General features: G+C 34.1%; 1 protein-coding gene across 3 annotated transcripts in view; it reads right to left on the reverse strand.

The window, feature by feature from the left end:
- Positions 1-17,918, reverse strand: part of LOC140432696 (probable multidrug resistance-associated protein lethal(2)03659) — a 39,855-nt gene that overhangs the window by 15,994 nt on the left and 5,943 nt on the right. For 2 of the 3 annotated variants that reach the window (XM_072520757.1, XM_072520759.1), the window contains 6 exons: positions 14,985-15,221; positions 13,435-13,865; positions 12,774-12,930; positions 9,456-10,099; positions 7,769-8,366; positions 3,316-3,622 (listed from right to left, as the gene is read on the reverse strand). In XM_072520757.1, coding sequence (XP_072376858.1) covers positions 3,316-3,622; positions 7,769-8,366; positions 9,456-10,099; positions 12,774-12,930; positions 13,435-13,865; positions 14,985-15,221 — 2,374 coding nt within the window. Of the gene's footprint in view, positions 1-3,315; positions 3,623-7,768; positions 8,367-9,455; positions 10,100-12,773; positions 12,931-13,434; positions 13,866-14,984; positions 15,222-15,975; positions 16,113-17,918 lie in introns of those variants that run through there. The other variant, XM_072520758.1, reaches the window with a different exon arrangement.

The following is a 17,918-nucleotide window of genomic DNA, read 5'->3' on the forward strand; positions in this document are numbered from 1 at the left end:
GGGAGCCCCATGCTCTTTAATTTGATCATGGATGAAATCATCAAATGCGTTAACAAAGGAAGAGGATACAGAATGGAAAACAAAGAAATAAAAATACTGTTACGCAGACGACTCAATATTGATAGCCCAAGATAAAGATAGTCTGCAAAGACTGGTCCACAGATTTAACATAAGAGCAAAAGATTTTAGTATTAAAATCTCTCTGAGAAAACTAAAACAATAGTAGTCAGCAAGGAACTAACCAGATATAAAATAGAAATTGATGGTATCAGTATCGAACAAGTAATGGAAATACAAGGTGGTCCAGAATTATGTACATTAATTTCTAGAGCTCATAGTACGTCCAAAAATAAGGGTACTTCTTCATGTCACTTTTTTATAAAACTGAATAATAAGGGAGATACAACCCTTTAAAGGGGTGAATTAAAATTATTATTTTTTCAAATATCTTCCAAACGGTTATGAATACAGAGTTCATATTTTGGGAGTAATTATAAGACATTAGGACAATTAATTTCATGTCACCACCTACCACATCCTATATTAATACAGGGTAGTTTTGGAGGTAAGTGGGGGTTATTGCGTCACACGTTTTTTAATTTTTACATATTTTAAAAAAATATTTTAAAAATTGTTTCCTTAGACTTTTCTACGCAAAAAAGGTGCTCTTGTAATATTTCGATTAATATCACAGTTTTCGATTTATTTAAACTCGAAAGTATACATGTATTTTATTGTAATCGTTACATTTCTTAATATTCATCAAGTATGCTTTGGAATTGACACTTGTATTAGCAATAATATTACAAATTAATGGAAAACTTAATTAATACTTAACATTTAATTAATGGCTAAAATAATATTTCACAACAACTGTTCAAAATGTCCTCCATTTTGTTGAATACATAATCTAATTTTTTTATTTAGCGAACGCATTAATCCATTTAATGTTACTGGATCGTTTTGTAAATCGGTAAAGACTTGTTCAATTTTGTCTCTTAACTCATTTACTGTATTAATTGGAGTGTTATACACTTTTGATTTCATATAACTCCATACTGTAAAGTCCATTGGATTAAGATCACAACTACTAGCAGGCCAATGAATCGGTACATCCGCACCCCGGCCTCTCCACCTATCAGGGAAATGTTTATGTAACCACCTTCTACAAATTCTTGTGTAATGTGGTGTAGCACCATCATGCATGAAAAACATGTTTCTTCGTATTTGTAATGGAATATCTTCCAAAATATCATGTAAAATATTGTCTAGAAAATTGTAATACATGTTACCATTTAAATTTCCGGGAAAGCTGTGGTATCCTATGAAACTATTTCCTAAAGTAGCTGCCCAAACGTTTATCTTGAACGTGTGTTGGAAGTGAGTTTCCATTGTAGCCCTTGGATTTTCTTCAGCCCAGAAGTGCATATTTCTAGAATTGAACATACCTTGTCTTGTAAATGTGGCCTCGTCTGTAAACAGAATGTTGCTTAAAAATTTGGTGCAGTTTGAACTTTATTTTGCAATACTTCACAAAAATCAACTCTAAGTGGCATATCGTCAGGTAACAATTCCTGCACCTGTCGATAGTGGTAAGGATGTAATTGCTCTTCATGCAGAACTCTTAAAACACTTTGATGGGAAATATTCGTTTTTAATCCTAACCTGCGTGTACTTATTGTGGGTTCATTTATTACAGCATCCAATATTTGCTGTTCAACGCGAACATTTCTTGCATCTCTACGACGACCAGCATCGGTATTCCTTCTTTGAAGACAACCGGTTTCTCTCAGTCGTCGTTCAGTACTTACAAAAGTCCTGACATTGGGAATATTTCTGTTCGGATACTTTTCTCTGTAGCGTCTTACAGCGGCAGCAGCATTTCCCGAACATTCCCCTAATACTAAAAGTATGTCTGTCATCTCAGAATTTGAATAGTGTGATATAGTGCGGGCTAACAAATTTAAAAATATAGCAAAAGAAACGTGTTAAACAAATTTCACTGTCGAGTACAATAAAAGTGTAGATAAAATAATTTAATTGTTATTAAACGTCACTGACAATTCATAGACTACTTGAGAATAAAGTGTTGTTGCTAACACAAGTGTCAATTCCAAAGCATACTTGATGAATATTAAGAAATGTAACGATTACAATAAAATACATGTATACCTTCGAGTTTAAATAAATCGAAAACGGTGATATCTATCGAAATATTACAAGAGCACCTTTTTTGCGTAGAAAAGTCTAAGGAAACAATTTTTAAAATATTTTTTTAAAATATGTCAAAATTAAAAAACATGTGACGCAATAACCCCCACTTACCCTTCAAAACTACCCTGTATTAATATAGGATGTAGTAGGTGGTGACATGAAATTAATTATCCTAATGTCTTATAATCACTCCCAAAATATGAACTCCGTATTCAAAACCGTTTGGAAGATATTTGAAAAAATAATAATTTCAATTCACCCCTTTAAAGGGTATCTCCCTTATTATTCAGTTTTATAAAAAAGTGTACATAAAGAAGTACCCTTATTTTTGGACGTACTATAAGCTCCAGAAATTAATGTACATAATTCTGGACCACCTTGTATAATACCTGGGAATTAAACTGTCTAGCTATGGAGACCTGGACAAAGAAGTGAGAAATCAAGTACAAAAAGCAAATAGACTGGCAGGATGCCTTAATAACACTATGTGGCGAAACAGACACATTAACACTGAGATGAAGTCAAGAATTTATAAAGCCAGTGTAAGACCAATAATGACATATGCCTCAGAAACAAGACCCGACACAGCCACAATGCAAAGGCTACTGGAGATGAGAGTACTAGAATTACAGGAAACACGCTGACAGATCGAAAGACAAGTGAAGATATTAGAAGCAAATGTAATGAAATAACTACATAAGGAGAATGGAGGAGACCCGTGTCGTCAAAATAGCAAGAGATAAGTCACCAATCGGCAGAAGAATCGGACAACCGCGCAAAAGATTGAGTGACAACCTTCCATAGTGGTATTAATCCGCTAATGAACAAGCAAAATTGCTTATAAAGAGGAAGAAGTGTTCTTTTTCTTTCTCGTTATTCGTAATTCTGCTTGTTCATTGGCGGATTAATCCCCCTATGGAAGGTTGTTAGTCTAGCAGAATAATACCTCTTTGATCTCTTCCTATATCTTCTGATGTTAGTACCCTCCTTAGATTCAAGACTTGCAAAAGATGCAACTATCTATGATCCCTAGTATTTTAATATTTATATCGTTCTTTATGGGGGAAAAAAGTACTAGTACTTATTAATAAGTCTACTTACTTCTAAAAATTCATATATGGCAAAAGGAATTTGTTCATCTACAATGCTGAGATCCTTCGAAAATCGGTTAATAATGTTTCCAATAAGATGCTTGTCAAAAAATTTCATAGTTGCATTGATTACAGATTTAGTTAAATACCTATGTAATCTTAAAGAAGCTTTTCTCGTAAAATTAAATAACAAAAAGGCTGAAAATATGGAGAGAATCGTAGTGGACAATGTAAACGCCGAATATATCTTCAAAGAAAAATCCCATACCGTATTTTCTTCATTGATATCAGTTGTGTTGTGGTGAATGTGATTTACCCTAAAAAATATGTTTATTAAGAAATGCCAGGAACCTAAAAAAAAACATGGTAAATGTCTTACTAAACACAGGTGGAAATGTCATGACAGAAACCGTAAATAAATTACAAGCATGGTGTTCGTATTTGTTCAGTGGCAAATGGATTCTTGAATTCTTCCAATTATTTGTTGGACTGAGGAACCCACTATTCCAGTTACCTGTTGAACACTGAGGAGTAGGCAGATTGAGACCTCAGTGCCGTTTGACGGTTCTTGTATTTCTACAGAACACGATACTGGTACGTCACGAGTGAGGAGAATAGACAGATTGAGACTCCGAACTCGAACGGAACCGTAGTATCCCTCTTGATAATGGCTCCAAAACGGATGCCGAAACGTCGAGTATTCAATTCTCAACGCGGTTCTTCCCGAAAACTTAGTAATTTATATACAGGGTGTCCCATAATTAATTGGACATTAGCTAATGGGTGATAGCTGACATCAAAATAAAGCGTTTGAGCTCAAATCGCTTAGGAAAAATGTTGCTAGTTTTCGTTCTACAGAGAGATTCATTAATATTTTTTTATATTATTTTTATGGATATATTGAAAACTATTCAACCGATTTAAGTGAAATTTGGTATCTTGCTATTATTTAGTATGCTTAATAAGAAAATGATATTAGTTTTACCATTGACACTAGGTGGCGCCACCTACTGTAACATTGGTTCATTAATGGGGCCATAATTTTTTTGTCCGCCCTGTATAAACATTCTAGGAAAAAAAATTTAACTTGGACGTCAAAATGAATCATAAATAAAAAATCGGTTGCCTGTAAAGTCGGTTTTACGGGCGAAGATTTTACGTGACAACGTCTTTTTCTCGGTAGAATATTTATTGATATGAATATTATTAAATTGCACAATAGGAACAAGGAGTTGAATGAAAATAAGAATTGCACAAATTTTAACTATAGAAATATATTTTGTTTACTAAAACATTGTACATGTAAACTCAAACTTAACTAATTTCTATTTGAGTGATTTTGTTGAGGATAGGACGATGATAGGAGAAATATGAAATGAAAGGAAGTGTTTCTGCTGTAATGTGTCTTGAACGCCAAGAACGCTCGAGAAAGACAGAGACACAAGCACGCACCGATTCAACGCGCCTAATTCTCTAGTGCTGCGCGCGCAGCGGACCGATCATGTTTGAGTGGGAGAGAGACGCAAGGCATTCGCCGGTCCGGCGGGCCTCTCTTTCGTTCGGTGACTCATCGTAACAGACGTGAGCGGGCGTTACACTTTTTCATGAATGACTCCGAGCCACAACCTAATTTAAGACGTTGTCACGTCAAAAACATGAAATAACATTCAATTCTACACAAAAAAGGTATTTTTGTTTCAAATCAAAAAAGTACACCGTTTTCGAAATAAACGTATTTTGTATTTCGCAAAACAAGCAGGTACCTAGGTATGCTGTGAACTTAATGGCAAAGTCAAGGCGTAAGTACGAATTTGTTTACTATTTGTTGTCAAAGTGCAGTGCGAGTCTATTATTAAAAAAGAATATGTGTGTACTTTGTACGCAGGTAAGAAGTTATACTTCTATTATATGACTTCAACGAAATAAATATATTTTAAACAGTTTATTTGTGTTTTATTTAAATATTAAACTAATTTTAATACTTACAAGTTTCCTAAAAATTTTCTTAAATAATACCGAAAATAAAAAAAAAGTAAGCAAGGCAATAACATGACATGTTATGTTCCTAGCGGTCACCCATCCAAAGTATGACCCCGGTAGACACTGCTTGACTACTGTTTTCGAGCGACAAACTGGTGTAGCCAGTGTGCTATGGCCGTAAAATTCATACTAAAGTGAATTATTTTGACAGATTATATCTACAAATAATATTATTAAGATTGCCTTTTAATCTTCTTATCATCATATTTTAATATCTATTATCCTATATCCGACGAAGACAAATTCAAAGACACAAAAATTATAAAATATATTTTTTTCACACTTTATTTGCACTGATACATAAGTAAATTCAAAGATTTAGCAACTAGCACATTTTTATAAAAATTCACTCTCAACATTTTTCCCAATTGCACCTAAAGAAGTATAACTTCAAAAACATGAACTAACATTCAATTCTACACAAAAAAGGTACCTAGTCTTCTTTCACATAAAAAACGTAACTACGAATTTATTTATTATTAGTTGTCAAAGGTAACTACGAATTTATTTATTATTAGTTGTCAAAGTGCAGTGCGAGTCATTATTTGTCAAAGTGCTATTAAGTTTTTTATAAACCACTTAAGATAAAGGAAAAATGCCACGTCATAGTGAATTTTCTAATGTAGAAATGCGCGATATGATCTGTTTGTATGCCCAGGAAAATTTTTGTTCTTGTAAAGCAGCTGAACTCTATTTCAAACTTTATCCCAATAGAAGGCAACCAAACCATAAAACTATTAGATCATTGTTCGACAGATTAGGCGAAACAGGGTCATTTCATCCCAAAAACAGGAATGCTGGAAGACCGAGAGTAATTGATGCGGATATGGAGGATGAAATTGTGCGTGTTGCAGAAGATCCAGAAACCAGTACAAGGCTTGTTTCTGCGGCCACTGGTATAAGCAAATCTACGGTGTCAAGAATAATACGGACAGAAAATCTGTATCCGTATCGTTTTACTCCAGTACAGAATCTTTTACCACAGGATTTTCTAGCAAGGCTCCGATTTAGTCAGTTTATGATGGGGCGGCATTTAGACGATCCAATGTTTTATAATAAAATTTTATTTACCGATGAAGCCACATTTACTAGAAGGGGTGTATTTAACTGGCGCAATAGCCATACCTACGCGACAGAAAATCCTCATGCATTTCAAGAACGTCATTTTCAACACGAGTTTTCCATAAATATCTGGTGTGGCATATTTTGGGATTGTATTGTAGGACCATTCGAATTACCAACTAGGCTTGACGGAGTAACGTATCTAAATTTTTTGAGAAAAGATTTACCAACTCTTTTAGAAGACATACCTCTAAATTTGAGACGGAACTCTTGGTACATGCATGATGGTGCACCACCACATTATAGCCTAGAAGTTAGAAATTATCTAGATGAAATTTATCCTCAAATGTGGATTGGTAGAGGTAGTGTATACCCATGGCCAGCACGCAGTCCCGAACTAAATCCCCTAGACTTTCACTTGTGGGGCTACCTAAAGTCACTTGTTTATAAAAAAAAATAAATAACCGTCAAGAGTTATGGCAAAATATTGTAGAGGGAGTTAACGTAATTAGGGCCCAAAGAAACTCATTATTTAAAATAAGACAAAACTTACACAAAAGATTTAGATTATGTAGTTTATCTAATGGTGCACATTTTGAACACTTATTGTAATTTTTTTTTCGTTTCGTTTTGAATTATTCACTTTGTTAATTGTTTTATATTCACTTCATTGTTTTAATTTAATTTCTGATTTTTTTAAAATTTGTTACTGAGTCAAAGGTTTAATAAAAATAATTGTTTCAATCATATGCATTTTGTTTGCAAAAATTATCTACTACTAATACATTTAATATTCACTTTTATTTAAGACCTTTTGAATAATGTTTGAATTTACATAAGTTTTTGTAAAATTTTTTTATTTTATGCACGTCTCTAAAAAATACGTTTATTTCGAAAACGGTGTACTTTTTTTATTTGAAACAAGAATACCTTTTTTGTGTAGAATTGAATGTTATTTCATGTTTTTTTCCTAGAGTGTTTATAAAGGGCGGGAAAAAAAATTATGGCCCCATTAATGAACCAATGTTATAGTAGGTGGCGCCACCTAGTGCTATCGGTAAAACTAATATCATTTTCATATTAAGCATACTAAATAATAGCAAGATACCAAATTTTACTTAAATCGGTTGAATAGTTTTCAATATATCCCTAAAAATAATATAAAAAAATATTAATGAATCACCCTGTAGAACGAAAACTAGCAACATTTTGCCTAAGCAATTTGAGCTCAAACGCTTTATTTTGATGTCAGCTATCACCCATTAGCTAATGTCCAATGAATTATGGGACACCCTGTATACCCAAATTGTTCAGTAGATCGATAAGATGGATGGATGAAAAAAAAAAAAAATAAAACTTACCAGTTACTTAAAATCTTCTCAGTATAACTTTTTGAAAATTGTGAGCCAATAAAAAATACCAATACAATTGCAATGACTAAAAGTCCTCCACCATATTTGCCATATTTTCTATAGGTATAAAAATCAACTTTTCCAGACTTTTTATTTTCTTGGTACATATTATTTTTTTCATTATTTGATTTTTTTAACAACGAAGATTCTTCAGTTGTTTCATCATATTTAACCTCATCAGCGTTGTTATTAACTTCAATCAGATTTTTCAACTGTTGTTCCTGTTTTAAAACAGTTTTTATATTAACGTCACTTTCTTTGGCTAAGTTTTGTGATGCAAATGTTTTACCCTTATCCAATACAATTATTTTGTCATTTTTGTTAGTATATTGAAGATTTTGAGTAACAAAGATACATATTTTATCTACCAAGAACTCTCTGAAACACTTTTGAAATACGTGGCGTTGAACATTGACGTCCAGAGAGGTTAAACAATCATCTATTAAGTAAATGTCTGCGTTTCGGTACAAAGCTCTTGCTAAATTTATTCTTGACTTTTGTCCTTTACTGAGGTTAGCACCTTTATCACCTATTCTAAGGTCGTCCGCTAAAAAATATAAATACTCTCGATTAAAATATGGTTAACTTAGCATAAATACACAAAAATAAGAACAACTTTTGTAGTATCTTCCATAGAACCTGTTTTACATAACCTTCGCTCACCTATTTTAGTCTTCTTCTTCTTCTTCCTACTTTATAAATAGGCTTAATGCCTGTTTTACTTCGGTTTTTAGCCTCAATTGACGTTGTCTGACCATCTTTTCCTCGGTCGTCCTAATGGTCTTCTTCCATTTGGCGATTTGTCTCTTGCTATTCGTACTATTCTATTTTCTGTCATTCTTTCGATGTGTTGATTCCATTCCACTTTTCTTCTTTTGGTCCACGCGTTTATTTCCTCTATACCACATCTCGCTCGTATTTGCTCACTTTTTACTCTATCTCTTAGAGTTTGGTTTGTTATTTTTCGTAAGACTTTCATTTCTGTTGTTTCCAGTAGTTTTTGTGTTTTCGCCGTATCTGCTCTTGTTTCCGCTGTGTACGTCATTATCGGTCTTATTGTTGATTTATATATCCTGGTTTTCGTTTCCGTTATGAGGTATTTGTTTCTCCAGATTATGTTGTTGAGACATCCTGCTGCTCCGTTTGCCATTTTCACTTGTTTTTGTACTTCTTCTGCCACTTTTCCGTAGCTTGACAGTTTTATTCCCAAGTATTCAGTTTCCATCACTTCTTCTATTATTTTGTTATTTACGACTAGTTTACATCGTCTCGGTTCCGCTGATATCACTATCGCTTTAGTTTTCACTGTTGAGATCTCCATGTTGTATATGAGCGCCGTGTCTTCGAATTCTTTAATTAATCTTTGTAGGTCATCTTCATTTTGGGCTGTTATTATGGCGTCGTCGGCGTAGCATATTATCCTTACTTCCTTTTCTCCAATTCTATATCCTCTTCTTTTTTTAACTTTCTTTATAATTTCATCCATTATCAGATTAAATATTAATGGGCTCAGCGAATCTCCTTGTCTAATGCCAGTTTCATATTTGATAGGTTGCGATAGTTTTCCTTTACATCTTATTATAGCTATAGTACTATTACTACTACTTTAGACTGTACAGTATAAAATTAAACTTACCTAAGGTATAATGGTCAATATCAAAACCCAAAGCACATATATCCAAAATTTGATTATAACGTTTTTCGTCAAAAGCCTCGTCAAAAACAATATTTTGTTTAAAAGTTGCTGGAAAAATCCATGGTTCTTGTGCAGCATAAGAAATAGTTCCATATTTAATTACTTGATCACTTTTTGTATCAAATTCGCCCAAAATACTTTTTAAAAGAACCGTTTTACCACTACCAGTGGATCCACCAATAACATAAAGACCCGAATCAAAACTTAGAGTAATATTTTTTAGAAGTACTTTACCATCCACTTCAATTAATAAATTATTTAGTGAAACATGCGCTTTCTTTTGGTTAACCTCAATTTTGTCGTTAACAGTTACTTCTTCAGCAGTCATCATCTGCTGAATTCTTTTCACAGCTGCAGACATGTCAGCTGTAACGGTAACTCCCATGGGTATGGCAACATTGAGAGCATGCCTTATTCTTAAAAATAAAGTCGTGATGTAGTATACCAGCTCGGCTGAAATAGTGTTGCCCAAAAGGATGAAAGTGGTTAAAAGTAGGTAATAGGCTATTTTTGATGTCAGACTTCCAATTAGCAGAACGGTGGTTTTGGCAAGAAATATTTTTAATATTGCTTTCATTTCTTCCCTAAAATAAATAGTTTGATTATTTTTATATCTTATACATTAATATTAATATAGGCAAAAAGAAATAAAATAAGACTTACTCACAATCAATTTAATTTTACTACCAAAACGACCGGTTTCGCTTTCTAAACTTTGCAAAGCATCTTCAGGTCAAACGGTACAAAGTAAATTAAATGATGCCGATACAGGAATTATTAGTTAATGATTCGGGAAGCATAGTTCAAACTATCCTGTATTGCTGATGATGGGTGATCTTCGGTTTTTATTGTAACTGTTTGATAATTAGCTGAGAAGTTTCTTGAGGGGAGAGATGTTAACTAATGAAATAGGAATAAGGTATTATGTGATTGTTTGTTATGTGAAAGTGATGTTTTATATTATTTAAATTATTAAAAGGGATTTCGAGTGTGTACTTAAACGAGGTAACATCGTATCAGTGTTTTGCTCCGAGTTTTAGTGCTTTTTGTGAAACCAAACAACTACTTTTAAATACTAGTAAGACCAGACTTTACCGTATGTATCGATAAGCCTAATTGCATGTTTTCTTTGGATCAATTAGTTATTTTAGCAAATTAATAATTTCTTTAATAATTGGGTCAGCTACCAGTGGCGTAGGCCTACCTAATATGTATTTTTGGAAGAAAATACATAAAACCTAACTAAATTTAACCAATAATTAAATTTTTCGTCTACCTTTGACTACAAGGGTACCGATAACAAATACAGTTCTCAAATCAGATCCTCACAGTTCACAACTTTTCAATATGTCACAAAATATTCAGCATAATTCTACTTCAACTTCCTCATGTGCAACTGCAACCAAATCAACTCCTAGATCAACTTTTTCAAAGAGGGATCAAGCCATAGTACTGCATGCCGATGAAAACCTAAAATTGTTTGATTACGTCAAGGTAGTAGGTGACGCTATTGGTCCCAAACAAATCCTATTCGCATCCAGAATATCTAATAACAGAATTTGTATATATTTAACTAATTCAGAACTCGTCGACAAACTTCTAAAATCTCATCCGATTTTGACAATAGGAAACTCTGTAATGAATGTTCGCAGGCTAGTCTCCCCCACAAAAGAGTAATAATATCCAATATATCTCCATGTATACCACACGACCTTGCAGAAAATGTTATAAAAGAACTTGGACTCCAACTGGCCTCCCCCGTCTCATTTTTAAGAGCAGGTATCCCCGGCGATGAATATTCGCACATCATGAGCTTTAGAAGGCAAGTATATGTTTTTACCTCTGCTGACAATTTCAATCTGCAAACTTCATTAGTTATCCCATTCGACGGTAATGAAAACAGAATATTTTTGTCCACAGACAAAATGGAATGCTACATATGCAAGAAGTCAGGGCATATTGCCTCAAATTGTCCCAATCCTCCACCCAATTATATAACATTCCAGCCTCAGCCGTTAATATCAACCCAGATAATAGATCCCTTACCACCACAATCTTCTATACAACCCGCAACATCACCACATATGTCTGCTTCAGAACCAAACAATTCCATAATGACTAAAACGCCCACACATAAACGTGGCCACTCTGAAATCGAGAGTACAAGTGAGCAGACTGATATTCCCGATAACATCTCGGTCGCAAATCCGTCCGAGTACAACATCATGCCTCCCCCTAGTACAGACATTAAGAAACCAAAAAAGAAACCCAGAACAAGTTCACCGTCAGAACGTTACCTTTCCGATTTAACAAAAGCCGCTATCAAAGAAGCATTTAAACAAACCTCACAATCACTGGTTATTGCTCCATAAGTATCTTTGGTAATAACTCTGCTGCATTTTGTTCTATTTTTTTCATTTCACTGATTATTCTGTCAAACCCTGATTTTTTTTTCATTTTTCTCATTTTTCATTTCTGCAATAGCTTCTTGCCTCATTTATGGTTATTGGATCTACATTATCATCTTCTTTTCTTTGTTAATGTTTTCTTCTTGATAGCAGTGTGTTTGTAGCATTTCTTGGAAATATTCTCTCCATCTGTTCATTATTTCATTTTCTTCTGTAAGAAGTTCACCAGTTTTATTCTTTGGGTTTTTCATATCTTGCATTTTTTCTTTTTTCGTTGATTTTAAAACTCTATAGAACAGTTTCTGATTCTCTTTACTGTTCTCAGTAAAGAGACCTCAATTTATTTAAGTTGTGATAATATATTGTTGAGATCTTTTATATCGATGTTATAGTCTTATTATTGATACAATTTTGATCTTTTTTGTTGTAGTTCCGTTTTTTTGCAAAATCGGTCATCATCATCATCATCCAGCCGTCATTTATCACGTCCACTGCTGGACATAGGCCTCCCTTAAACTCATCCATTCTTTGCGATTTTGTGCTCTTTGTTGCCAATCTTTCGTTAAACGCCTGATGTCGTCAGCCCAACGTGTAGGTGGTCTTCCTCTACTACGTTTGTCTGCTCTTGGCCTCCAATGTGTAATTTTACTCGTCCATCATGAGTCATGTATTCTCGCTACATGGCCTGCCCAATTCCATTTAAGTTCCGCTATGCGTTCCACAACATCAGCAATACTCGTCCTTCTTCGCAGATCTTCGCAGATTAATCCGTAAGCCTTTGTTTTTCGTAAAATGATATACAAAATTTAATAAATAAAAAAAAATATTCCAAAAATCAAATTTGACTTACTTTCTGGTTTGGTTAATTTTGTGTTCAAATTCATACTCCCACACATTCATTTTTATTGTACTGATTCCCGACAACATCTCTTTGGTAGTCTGCAATCGCTCATCAGTCCTCTTACTAGATTCTAGTCTTAATTTAGACGTCAACTTTCCCAATAAAACTGCAAAAAATTGATTTTTATGAAGTTAATAAAAACGAACAATTAAAAATATATAAGTACTGACAACTATTGAATGAAATAAATATAAAAATAAAAGTGAAACAAAGTTGTATACTCTACTATTTACTCCTCAACTAGTGTTGAGTAAACACTGTAAATACTTTGCACGGATTCTCCTTTCTCCAATATTTTCAGAGCTTGTAGTCTCTGTTCCATTGACTTGTACTTACGTTTAAGCGTTTCAAGTTTCAATCATTTAAGTGCGTGGCTCATGCTCAGAGAGCCAGCCGGACTAAGTGGAGACCGAACTAGCTGAGGCCTAACTTACGTGATTCTACTTCATCCTAAATTTTCAGATAATAATAATATCAAGTTTCTCTAAAAGGTCTAATTAAACATAAAGAATCAGAGGCAAACATAACTAAACTATTAGAAGTAATAGTTTATACATAGTGAGTGAGTACCAAATGTCTGAAAAATTTTTATATATCTGTTTTTATTTACCTTGAGCAGGAATAACTAAAAGGAAGAATCCAATTCCAATCAAAGAACCAACGCCCATTTTGTTAAATATTAAATAAAACACAATAACCGCTTGCACTATTCCCACCCACACGTCATTGAAATAGAAAATGAAGTTTTCTATCGCTGCTACATCTTTAGTCATCAAAGTTACAATTTTTCCTGAGCTCACTTCTAACAGCGATTTCTGGGTTAGTCGTAGGGATTTTCTAAATATTGCGGAACAGAATGCAGTTCGTACTTTGATTCCCAGTTCTGATAGAACCAGAAGGTAGTTGTGGAGGTAAGTCACACTCAGAAAATTCAGGAGTACAAGTAGTATGGCGCAGTATATGGCTGAGCTTTTGGATAGTTCTTCTTGACCAGGTTGAAAGTACTTTATAACTTTGGATAAAGTCAAAGGGATAGTTATTCTAAAAATTATTTAAAATTATTAAATATAATATGTAATTGATCAAGGGTCTTAAAACCCGTTAATATGTAATATTAAGTAGACGGCAAAAAAGCTTACAAAAATATAACAATATGTAACAAAAATAACATAAAATAACATAAATATAACAAAATATCTAGATGTAAATGAAAGGAATGGAAGTTCCGATGAAACTTCTGAGCTGCTTGTCTGAACTGGATTCTTCGGAAGCCTCTTATTCTCTCGCGGTGTTTCTCCAGAGGTTGAGTGTGCGTAAACGCAGATTGACAAGATTATGTGTGCGGAGACGTTTTAAGAGGAGGTGGAGGTGTTTCCAGTGGTGATCCCAGTTGTCGAAATAGGTTATGAAATCATCCATGTACACTTTCACGAACTCGTGAATAAAACCAGTGAAAAGGGGAAATACCAGTCTCTCATATTCTGATCCCTTGGGCAGGCTGAAGGCTTTCAACGGGATTTCAAAGACTTCGTTGACTGTCGTCTTGTTGAGTTTACAATAGTCAAACAGAAGCGAGGAGTACCATTCTTTTTCTTGACGACGCCGTTATAAGGTGATCGACTGGGTCGGATATATCTGTCAGTTAATTTTCATCACCGTGTCTCGGGTGGTGGGTTGCTTCAGCTTGTCGAGAGTGTAGGTAGAGATAATTTAGAGAAAGACAAGAAATGGTATAAGGAACTGACTCCCTCATGATAGAAAGGAAGGACGTCAGTGGCTAAGATAAGGTAGAATTCCCAAGCCCTGCTATAGTCTATCCTCTACTGGGATCGTAGAGGAGTGCCCCCTGCTACCTAATTACCGAACTCCATTAACGGAATTTACCTTTTAGCCGAATAGACAGCTCAGATAGTGTATATATAGTACATTCTTATTGCTGCATTGGCTGTGTTCTTTCTTTTGCGCAAAGAGGTAAAATCTTGGACTTTTTCCTATATTTTGCAAGCTGTAAAGGATTGTTAGTTATTAAAATCCCAGGAGTGCCTATATAGTAATACATCTGGAATTTTAACGTATTGTGTTGGCTAATTGCTGAACAGAGTCATTAAACAAGATAGAAAAACTTAAGAACATGAATTCCAATTTAATGTAATCACTTACATAACTATAGACCTAACAGTCACTTGTATCATTCCTAGTACAAAATATTTTAACCCATAGCATTTACATAATATTCGAAAAAGAGACAAATATCCATGATTTTTTATGTCATCTTTAATACATTTTTCAACTTCATTTCCGGCTTCTTCTGCTTTGCATTTCTTGAGTACTTCATAAAGTTCATCCTCTTCGAAAGTTCCTCTTTTGTGAGTTTTCCAAAATATTGGCAAGGTGTATCTGAAAAAAAAAATATTTTAATTTTTGTTTTAAAGGACAGAATAAAAAAACGTTTGATTAATTAAAATAACAAAAATAATAACAATATATAACAGTAATTGTCCCACACAACTATGTCGTAGAAGCTCATACATTGGAATATTTTTATATGCTAATTTGCTGTTAGCAACATCAATTGTTAATGTTATAGGCATTAAGATCAGAACACAATGGGTTACTAGCATCGGAAAGACTGATGAAGGACTTACAACCTGGGACAAACGACTGCAAAGGAAGATTGAATTATTGCGTAAAAATAATGGTCAAATTACGGAATGTATTCAAAGAATAAAAGTAGAAAAATAATTAGAAAACTGAAGAAATAATGCTGAGCACTGCAAGACACCCACAATATGATCCAGAAAGCAACACATTATAGCAGTGCCTGCGTACATTAAAACAAAAAAATTCCGTTTATTATACATTTTTTGAGCTTGAAGGGAAGACGTTATATAGGAAACTCAATTCCACTGTCAAGTGTCAAGTGTCCATAAATCGTTTCCAAGCCAGAAGTTCATGAATTTTGAGAAAATGGAGCTATTTTCCACAGCAGCATTACTTTGAAACTTAAATGATGTATTCTCGATATGTCTTTGTCTTATTAATGTTGGTATTGTTTTAATAAATTCTTCTTCTATTTAAATAAAAATTGTGGATTATTCCTATTAAATGCAGTACATAATAATTGTTCCTTACCAAAAAAAAAAATACTTACAAAAATGTGATTTTAGATAAGAAGTTGGAATTTTGTATGGGATGCACCCGTCTGTTATTACTATACCTACACATGATGATCCCTGACCATCTTCACATCAGCACAAGGTTAAAAATATTTGTCAACTCAACGTTGTTATGCAGTTATAAAATAAAAACTTTATCAATATGTACTCAATCAATTATTTAATTGTTTATACTGATAAACAAAAAAGAAATTTACTAGGAAATTTCAAAATATTATTACCGTTTCATATCTCCAGACATATTTTTATCCTAAGTAAATGTTTATGGTAATAGAAAAACAATAATTTGCAAATCAGCTACACAGAAATTTTTATGTGATTAGCGTGTTTATGTAGGATTTAATTATTAATACAGAGATTTCGGAAACTATAATAGCTATGATCTGAATTAATTTAGTCAAGCTTAACAAGGAATATTATATTATTATCCAGACTTAGCCATACGGCTCACACTCCCTCTTAGGGGGAAATTCACTCATCCCAGATACCTACGGTATCAAAAGGATTGAGCTCTGGTGGGACTCTTTCCGTGTTATCGAGCCCTAGGTGACTTGGTTTGCTGAAGTATCTCCCAAAAATTTTCATACACACCTGGACGTCGCGAGGAGTACAGCTTTCTGCATGGCCTTATAAAGATGTTCATTTAGACCCAGCTGTTTTATGTTCACTAGGAGGTTTTTGGGAATAACACCAGTAGTAGATAGAATAATAGGTACTGTCTGGGTACTTTCCATTCTCCATTGTCTCCTGATTTGTATTTCTAAATCTCTCTACTTGGCGATCTTTTCGTTGTATTTAACATTGTATTGTTTGCCTGGTAAGTTTATTAACTAGTATGAGATCCGGTCTATTATGTGCCACTAGTTGGTCTGTGGGCATAGTGTGGTCCCAGTATAGCTTGTAGTTGTCATTTTCAAGCATTCTGTCAGGGACATATTGATAATAAGGAAGATGGTCGGTTTGGAGAAGTCCCAGTTTGTCAGCTAGTTCTTGGTGGATAATCTTTCCTACTAAGTCATGGCGTTCTTTATAATCAGTTCCGACAAACGCCTGGCAGCCCTCGGTAAGATGTTGGATGGTTTCTTGGGCTTGGCATCCATATCGGCATTTGTCATTTTGGACTTGAGGATCTTTAACAATATATTTCAGGTAATTTTTAGTTGGTATAACCTGATCCTGAATGGCAAGTAGGAAACTCTCAGTCTCAAAAAACATCTTTCCTGATGTCAACCAGTAGTTCGACGCTGTATTGTCGACATATTCTTGGCTGATCTCATTGAGATGTCGCCCAGATGGTTTATGCGCATTTGTTGTTCCCTCAGTTTTAGCGGCGTTGTGTCATTTACTGCGCAAATTTCTCGATGTAAGGTAGATGTCTCAGCCTGCATCTGAAAATAAGTTCTTAAATTAGCAACTTGTTTATTCATTTGCTCACCTATGTCCATAAGTCCTCTTCCCCCTTGATATCGAGGTAACGTTGTTCTCTCTACTGCACTGCGTGGATGGTGTTTTTGCGCCTTTGTGAGAAGTGTTTTTACTTTCCGCCGAAGACTCTCTAGATCCGTTTTTGACCACTTTATAATACCAAATGAGTAGCTCAGCGCGGAACAGGCGTATGTATTTAATGCCTTAAACAAATTTTTACTATTAAGATATTATGACCGATTTAGTTATCTTACTCTTCGTACGAACTCGAAAGTTAGTTCGGTTTTCATTAGCTTATGGTCAATTTTTCCCGTTTGCTGTACTCCGACATATTTGTACATATCATGTTCACCCATTTCCTCGATGTTTTGGCCATCTTGCATATCGAAACCTCCGGGCTGAACCTTTCCTCTGACTATATTTAGTATACGGCACTTGTCTAGTCCAAAATGCGTAGTAATATCATTTGAGAAAGTTTCTACAGTTTTTAGCA

The sequence above is a fragment of the Diabrotica undecimpunctata genome, chromosome 1 (assembly GCF_040954645.1).
Source record: "Diabrotica undecimpunctata isolate CICGRU chromosome 1, icDiaUnde3, whole genome shotgun sequence".
Taxonomy (NCBI): Eukaryota; Metazoa; Arthropoda; class Insecta; order Coleoptera; family Chrysomelidae; genus Diabrotica; species Diabrotica undecimpunctata.